The 9337-nt window shown below is 43.5% G+C and overlaps 1 protein-coding gene across 1 annotated transcript; it reads left to right on the top strand.

The window, feature by feature from the left end:
* Positions 1–7234: 7234 nt before the first annotated feature.
* LOC136876019 (uncharacterized) lies at positions 7235–8092 on the top strand. The gene has a single exon (XM_067149628.2). It carries the CDS (start codon positions 7235–7237, stop codon positions 8090–8092), a length of 858 nt encoding a protein of 285 aa, XP_067005729.1.
* The last annotated feature ends 1245 nt before the right edge of the window (positions 8093–9337 follow it).

The following is a 9337-nucleotide window of genomic DNA, read 5'->3' as shown; positions in this document are numbered from 1 at the left end:
AGATTTTCAGTAGTGCCAGGTAATTAAAGAATGCTACGAGGGGAATAGACAGTTTGTTTATGTTTTATAGATCTAGCGAAAGCATATGACATAATAAGGAGGGAAAAGATTTAGGCAAGGCTGCAATATTTCACCTTTGTTCTTCAAGGTATAAAGCTATAAAGTGGCAGGGAGGGGTTCAGGAAGTTAAGCAGTTCGCCTTACACCGACGACATGGTCCTAATGACAGATTGGGCTGAAATTCTGCAGTCTACATTCTGGGAACTTGAAAATAGCTGGAATGAGTATGGTATGAAAATTAGTCTTTCCAAGACTAAAGTAAGAGAACTGAATGTCAGATATACCATTTCAAGTATTTGTTGTGTGTATTATCCCAGGATGCTTCTATTGGGAGTTAGATTGAATCATGGTGCAGCAAAGCCAATCCATTGAGGTCGAAATTCTGATCAAGAGTATTCTGTAATAAGAAAATCAGTTCCCGGGCGAAACTATGTTTATATACCGGTACGTCTGTTTTCAGACCAAATTTGTTTTACGGGAGTGGACTTAGGAAATCTTATTCGTTAGTGAGAAGCAACGGACGTGAAAGTATCGAGAATGATTGGTAGTACGAACACGTGGGAACAATGGCAGGAGGGTGCTCGGACTGAGGGGATATATGCCAAGTTAGAAATTAACACTATTGATATAGGTGTATGCATAAACTGGTTCCGGTGATGGGGTCATGTGAGGAGAATGGATGAGGTTAATTTACCTACGAGAATAGTGGAGTCTGTTATGGAGGGTAAGCGAAGTAGAAGGAGACCAAGGCGATGATGGCTAGACTCATTCTCTAGTGATCTGAAGATAAGAGGTATGGAAAATGAGAGAATCGAGCTAGTTATAAGTAGAGGATTCTGGTGGAGTTTAGAGGCTTGCAGACTGAACGCTGAAAGACATAACTGACTATAATGAAGGATGCATATATGTATAATAATACCGGGTTGTGTGAATAATATGGGGTAAGATGAGCTTCATCCATATTTCATAGAGATTCCTCTTTGTCATATGAGTAAACTTGTTTACGGTCCAAAAGGTCGCTCCATATTTGAGCTAAGAATCTGTCTTGGAGAGGTGCCTCATATTTCTAATAAAGAGCTTCCTCCAACTCCCAAGTTCTTGTTTCAAAGGAGTGGAAGCAAATGAGTAAAGAACTCAAGTAAGGTGTTTTATGTCAATGGCTAAGTTTATGAACGTGCAAAGTCTTCAGAAACTTTATAAATATTTTGAAGACTCATCTCGAAAAAGTGATTAGTTTATTTACCGATTTAATCTGAATGCGGTACTTTCTGTGATCCATGATTTCAGAGCGGAGTGGCTGAAGAGTGGCATTGCGATATAATGCTGTTTAGGCTGGCAGCATGTTTATTTCAACGTTCCGTTTTTACACAGAAAAACTGGAAATATCTTGCGCGACCTACTGACTGACAATTTTCCTTCCGTACCCTGAAGGCGTACGATGGGTCTCTTACGGAGTAAAGCCTTTCCACAGGTCAGGGCGATTTAGAAGGGTGAATGTGATGTATGGTGAAGTTGAGGGGCTTAAAGGTCGTGGCCTATACTAGGAATTGACTTAGTGCAGGAGAATGAAAAATCACTTAAAACCATTTTCAGGTCAGCACAAAGTGAGGACCAGACTCTCTCCTTTCCCTTAAAATAGAGGTGTAGAACCACGTTAGAGCATTGCCACTCCTCCACTGCTTGGTTGGTCGGTTGGAATTAAGATCTTTCGGACCACGGAGGAGCCGTAGACACATGTAGCCCGAAACCTACCTTGCACCCGCCGACGTACCTATCAGGATGTCCCAGCATTGTATGACATGGAATGCTAAATGGACGTTTTTCCACACTTGAACAATCCGACTCGCTCTGCTGAGTTATGAACCCACGGTCTGGAGATCCAGAGTACGACGATCTAGCGCTGTCCCAAAAACGGAGTTTCCCTGAAGTTACTCTTCAGAAATGACTATTTTATTATCCTGAGTGGCCATGACAGCCGTGTGATCCACGATGGTGGCAACGATTCGAAACCCAATCAGTGCACGTAGGATATTTTGAAAGAAATTTATGCCGATGTGGTAAAACTAGAAGTGTGGAGGCTTCTATCACGATATAAGCTGTCATGGAAACATGTTCACCTGAACAGACCTGAGGAAAAATACGTTGAGTGGAAAATCAAATCTGTTCGAAATAGAGCGATTTTTAAATTTTTATTTCTAAGGCTTACATATTAATCGACATCCTATGCTTGAATACCTCTATTTGTTCTATCCCACCGGGGAGTTAGCCGTGCGGTCAGGAGCGCGCAGCTGTGAGCTTGTATTCAGGAGGTAGTGGGTTCGAACACCACTGTCGGCAGCCTTGAAGATGGTTTTGCGTGGTTTCCCATTTTCACACCAGGCAAATGCTGGAGCATTACCTTAAGGCCACGGCCGCTTCCTTCCCATTCCTAGGCCTTTCCTGTCCCATCGTCGCCACAAGACCTATCTATGTCGGTGCGACGTAAAACAACTAGCAAAAAATTATTATATTCCAATAACGCTAGCTGTTTAACTTGCCCGAAGCTACAGTCGATATTAAAAGGTACCCGAACTTTACCTCAGACAGGTGTTGTTTAACGTCCTAGTGGATTAACTGACACAGATGCCATGCAAACACACTCTCTTGAACGAGAAATGCGATCGCTTACAGAAATTCATAATATTCATTCACTGGCCTTATCACAATTCCCCAAATTATTAGAGACCATTTTCTTTATATCTTCAGCCTCTTTTGATATTTAATTGGTCCATATGAGTTGCAAACTCGATAACAAATGATATCCGCTAACTCTCTCTAGTTGATAACCGTATTTCAACTCGAATTATGCTTTATTTTTTAAACATTTGAAGCTTTCTATATTGTAATATAATTATCTTCTGCTTCTATTGCTCAATTCTGTTATTCTGCTACTCTTGCTGTCACTTTATTCTTGTTCTTTTCACATTGGTTCTACTTCTGCAATCTTTCTACTTCTCATTCACTGCATCAATTAGTTCTTGGACTCTTCTCATATCCTTTTTCGCCAGCAGCCAGCCACTCAGCCAGCCACCATTTGGTGGATTCATTCGATGCTTATGCTCCGAGCAGTCAAGACCTCGTGAGAACCCTGCACCGAGCTTGCTTCCTGATTACCGCCAGCTCACCGGCATTTCCCGTCACTGCTCTCGCCTGCGGTACTTCTCAGTACTGCACTCAGCCGCTTGGAGCGCTTCGCCGAGTGTCCAGCCTGAGCGAGCCCCGGCTCGCCCCCAGTCACCGACCGCCAGCCGCAGCAAGAGTCTCCCGGCAACGGCCGCCATCTTGCCGTTCTTTGCCGTTCTCAGCGCGGTTCGACTTTTCGGATATAGTCGTGGACCCACCTTTCTGCGGTCTCACATATTCGCCCCGGCTGCTCAACGGTCCACCAGTCCAGCCCAGCCCAGCCGACTCACCGCTAGCCCGTAGGGCTGTGTACTACAAAGGAGCAATTTGTCAAGGAAAAAGAGCGATTTGTCTCGCACTCGGTGTGTGCTTGTTCGCGACTTGTCGCGGCGCGACCCGGTTATCAACTACACCTGGCGCGACTGGTACCCCCCGAGTGCACCCAGCCCTGGTCCTCTTAGGAGTTTGACCATAGTGCTAGCTCCTGTCTCTTCCTCTCCCCCCCTGCCTTTCCACCTAATCTTTTTCTCACTTCTTCTCTCTCTCCTTCTTTCTTTCATTCACTATGGACACCCCCGGTGGACCGAGTAGCTGGGGCCCATATGTGAACTTCAACCTCCTGATGAAAATTGAATTTCTCGATTCCGACCCCAATCTCATGGATAATTATCTGGTCATTCCCCCCCCCCCCCGCCCCTCAGAACCCACCCCATCGAATATGAAACTGCTCAGGCAACGCATAGCCGCTGCTCTCCGCTCCACTACCAAACTGATCCATAGGATTGATGAAAATGCTGACTCCCACGCAATCTTCGTCCTCCCTCGAACCCAGGACTCCCTACCTGTCCTCTCCGACCGCCTCGCCGGTAAAGGTATCCCTTTCTCTCCCGCTGACCAACTTCCGGGATGGCAAGAAATGACGGAGGCACTCCTGGATTCGGAAGACGATGAGGAAGAAGAAGAAGACATCGCAGTGGAAGATCCACCTCTGTACCAGCATCCATTTCACTACACCAGGAAGAATACCACTTCCCCCATTAACCCCAAGAACAGCCTCCTCATTATTCCACTTACAAACCCAGGACCTATACCTGCTACCAGAAAAGCTGTCATTGAAGCCATAGAGCCGATCCTGAGCAGTCACATTGCAGTTATTGAGGAAACTCATAATAATCATCTTCTCATCACTCCACTCAACAATAAATTCCTTCCGGCCATCCTCCAGAAACTCAAAATTCCCGACATACCATCTCCTATTCTTATAAATCCAGTCATTATGTCATCCCAACCAGTATCTTCCAGCTACAGCCTTCAGACGCCCAACACCCAGGACATCGAAACTCAAACCGATCCCATCTCTGATCAAGAAATTCAATCTAACCCTTTCACACCTTCTGACCCTGTCACCCAGACCCCCACCCCTCCCCCTTCACCTAGAGATGACTCTAACCAAGACACAGAGCAAACTCTACCAAACTTCACCAGCAGTGCCACTCAGACACGCCGGAGAAGAAGAAGAAGAAGACGACGAACGCCAGTTCCGAAGACTACTACTTCGAACCCTGAACCAGTCACTCACCAGCCCCCCCCCCTCCATCCCCCGCCCCTCCCTCGTCGTGCAGTGTTACAACTGCCTCCAGCTGCACCATACAGCTGGTACCTGCACCAATTCCACCAGGTGCAACCGGTGCGGCGGCCCCCACCGCCACACTGATTGTCAGGTACCTCGCTTACAGCCGAGGTGCGCTAACTGTGAAGAGAAGCATGCGGCGTCGTTCCCGGGGTGCCCATACATCAAGAGCGCCATCAAGAAGCACTATAAGGACTCCAGGCACCTGCAACGACCAAGATCTCCACCACCACATCTCAATCACTCCCACTTCCCGCCGCGTCACTCACCAGCTATCCCAACCAACCAGGACACCTCCCAATTAACCCAGCTACTTCTTACTCTTCTTTCCTCTCATCTGTCACTTCATCTTCCCCTCCAAGTCCCCCTCATGCCCTCCCGGCAGCTATTAATCCCGTAAGCCAGCTCACCCTGTACATCGCCTTGCTACCTTCAACTTGCCTTCTCTTCGTAAATCATATCACACAACATCTCCAACCTTGCCAACTAGCTCTAGTATTTGATCACTAACAGCTCAGCGAAGGGAGGTTTCAGCTCTGACATGGCGGACTTGTTCCGTCATCGACAGATTGTTTTTCCTCCACTAGTGTACGTCGTGCTGGTGCTGATGTGAATTTTCACAATGTCGTTGAAACAGACGAGTAGAGTGGCCTAGTGTTCGCCACGGGACTCTCGGGTACTAGATCACAAAAAAAAAAAAAAAAAAATCCTTTCCTCAAATCACAACGCACAGTATTGTGTCCATTCTTATACATGCGTGAGGAGTCCGTTGATCAGCTGGTCATTGTACCTTCCATCATAATAATTATTATGTTATCGACTTTCATGGGTAAAACTCTATGTTTTCAAAGAAAATACCATTAATATATTATATACTGTCAAAGAGTAATATATTCGTATATAAGTCTCACTTTCGAAGTTATAGATTTATTAGTTTGTACCTTAAATCCTTTTAATTTTGTATTCGATGAATTTATATTTATATATTATTACCTATAATAAAAAATATACGTAAGTAATACGATTTCATAAAGTCGAGTTATAAGATTACTGTTAGAACAATGTTTCTTTTAGTTATAATTGTGAATAGCAAGGATATAAAAATTATATGTATTGAAGTGCATCCTTCTGAATAACTTATGTACATAGAAGTGCTTCATGCTCTTGAATGTTTAATTATATTTTTAAAATCTAATTCTTTAATGTAATGCTCATGACACTGGATTTGCACCTGGTATGATTTATTATTAAATTCTTTCTTAATCCGTCCACCGTCCAGGGTTGCTTTTCCCTCGGACTCAGTCAGGGATCCCACTTCTACCACCTCAAGAGCAGTGTCCTGGGGCATGAGATTTTGGATCGGAGTATACAACTGCGTAGGAGGACCAGTACCTCGACCAGGCGACTTCACCTGCTATTCTGAACAGGGACGTTGTGGGGGATGGGAATATTGAAAGGAATAGACAAGGAAAAGAGAAGGAAGCGGCCGTGGCCTTAAGTTAGGTACAATCCCAGCATTTGCCTGGGGAAACCACGGAAAACCAATATATTGCTGAGGTGAGAATCAAAGCCTCCCCTCTACACAGTTGACCTCCGGAGGCTGAATGGATCCCGTTCCAGCCCTCGTACCACTTTTCAAATTTCGTGGCAGAGCAGGGAAAATAACCCGGGCCTCCGAGGTTGACAGCTAATCACACTTATCATTACACTACAAGAGACGGATTGTTAAATTCGTTTACAATTTTTTGCTTTCCTGTTTTTTCTGTTCTTATGTTGTTTGTTTTATTCATTTTGTTTCAATTGTGAACTATATGGTAGACTGGACTCGTCCAATTTTTTATTTGAAGACAGTCTGTTATATACCTGTAAATAATTATATAATGCATGAATATCTTCTCTAAACAAGTGTTATTTTCTTGTCTGTTGCAGGTAACACGAAGCATACCTAAGAAGATTATGGGAATATATTTTACATAGAAATACGAAATATATATATTTTTGAGAAAGATGTATTTTCGCTACGAACTACTGCAACTACTACCTCACTTTCGGTGTGTCAAGACGTGAATCGCCGTCGCATTGAAGGGATAGAAAATATATGTTATTTTAATCGCCCGTTCAGTGAAGGGAATAATGTAACTTCCCGTTCGATATTAATAACCTGTTGTCTTCCACCACTAGGGATCTAACCAAATGAACTTCGATATTTCTTAATGATGTATAGCTCTAAATTAAAATCGTCGTTGACTTTATTTACAAAATAATAAAATATGAAATTTAAAAGGTGTTTCTGGTAGTAGTAATACATTAGTTAGACAATATTAACACGGTTTAACACTCTTCGTATTTTAAATCACCCTATTTTTTTCTTTATACTCAAGTATGGTAATAGTGTTAAGTTCAACAATGGTCATGAACACTAATCGGAATAGCTATAAATTGGAATCTCCTACTGACAAAGGTTACAACAATGGAGGTAATTATTATCATCATCAACAACCGCAGTATCATCATCAGGCAGGTGCTATGAATTACAACAATTGGTATGCAGACACATCCACTCATCAACAAATTAACGCTACTCAATTAAACTTACCGTACGAAGAAACGTCCAATAATTTAGCGAAAGAAGAAGCAACTGCTTCGTCATGTAATTGTTTTAGTTTGTCAGATTGTAATCTACCCAGTTCATGCTGTTCAGGTGGCGCTGGCGAGAGTAGTGCCGTAAATGCCGATCCTGCAAATACTTACAACAATGATCATAATCGTTCCTCATCCAACGTGTTAGCGTCTTACGGGGTTTATGGAAGTCAGCATCATCAACCGGATGATGACGATGACGACGATGGGTTCGTTCCTCGGGGTAGTGGTACCTATAGTTACCACCACAGTGTCGTCAATGTGACTGGGAATACAACAAGTACAAATATATTAAGGAATGCTCCCGGCGCAGAGGGCTATCTGGATGCTAGTGGTGTGGACGGTGGTGCTAGAACGTATAGTGGTAGGTGCTGTTGCTTCTCGAGGTTCTGCGATGACGACGGAAGTACGGGGTGTTGTGGAGCAAGTGGTCTCGATACAGCGAGGCCCCCACAAATTGAAAGCAACGTTACTACAACGGATTCCTGCTGCACCAGTTGGTGTAGGCCTACAATACTACTCCTGTTGCTGGTCCTTCTGGTGGTGGTGTTTGTTCTCATCTCTGGCATCCTCCTCTACTTCAACTGTAAGTTTAACTAATATATTACATTTCCTTAGTATTATAATTGAATCGGTCGGTAGAGGAAGGAACTAACTCTGGCTTAGACCATTTGTGTTGCCTTCATTTCGATATATCATTAGTCAGTAAGTTCGTGCACTGGTGCCTACGGTGTAGGCAACACAGCATACACTCATGTACTACAGTCAATAACTTCTTGGACAAGCGCTGACAGTATAGGCAACACGGCATACACTCGTGTACTACAGTTAATAACTTCTTGGACTTGCGCTGACAGTATAGGCAACACGGCATACAGTTATGCACGTACTACAGTCAATAGGCTCCTGGACTGGCGCTTGCAGTTTATGGATCACATAATCTTTTAGCTGTATTTTCGCGTTTTTCTCCGTCGTGGTAATCCGGCTGATTTTGACTTGATCAACTTAAACTTATCGCCACTCACAATCAACTACCCTTCACAACAGAGACCCTAGTTCTGCTTATGCTGTACAGACGCAACTGCCTGTATCTTAGACTAACAGAGAACTGTCACGGTAACATTCTGTGGTGCAAACTCTCCACAGTAGTGCACCACAACGACACTAGGTGGCCAGTCCACGAACTTAATGATTCAAGTAAGTATTACAGTGTTGTGATGAAAAGGACCACATCCGCGTATTATTTATCTGGAAAATATGAGAAAATGTCATTGGAAATTGCCATAGAACTCCGATTCTTGCAGGTATCAATTACTAAAGTTAATTTTGTACCTTTGTTTGATTGATGTGAATTTATTAATGTGCTAATATATGTTGTTCATGGATTAGTTACATTTTTAAAATCAGTTCAGGTATATCGACCTGTAAACAGAACACGTTTGTGATTTACGCACTATTTGATTGAATGATTTATAAGTCAATATACTCTTAAACTAATAAAATAGTTACACAACATTATTATACGGGGTGTAATAAATATAAGGCACTTCCGCCTAACAGGTGATAGAGGAGAACATTTTAAGGAACGTATGTGAACGTTTGCAGGTTTTCGGTAACTTCAAGCAGCAGTGGCAACTACAGTAAGTCTGCGGCAGCTAGAGTGAAGTTGGGGTGAGGTAGTGTTGATAAGGGGGACGTTGTTGCATAACCCAAGCATGACTCTGCCAGCTGGCAGGGGTGAGGAAAGGAGGGAGACAACTGATTAGAGAATAGCGGTGCTCCTCTTGTAACATTCCTACGTAAACAGATCGCTGTTGTTCTTCTTGTTCTTGAAACATCACGTAC

The sequence above is a fragment of the Anabrus simplex genome, chromosome 6 (assembly GCF_040414725.1).
Source record: "Anabrus simplex isolate iqAnaSimp1 chromosome 6, ASM4041472v1, whole genome shotgun sequence".
Taxonomy (NCBI): domain Eukaryota; kingdom Metazoa; phylum Arthropoda; class Insecta; order Orthoptera; family Tettigoniidae; genus Anabrus; species Anabrus simplex.
This window is presented reverse-complemented; position numbering and strand designations above follow the sequence as displayed.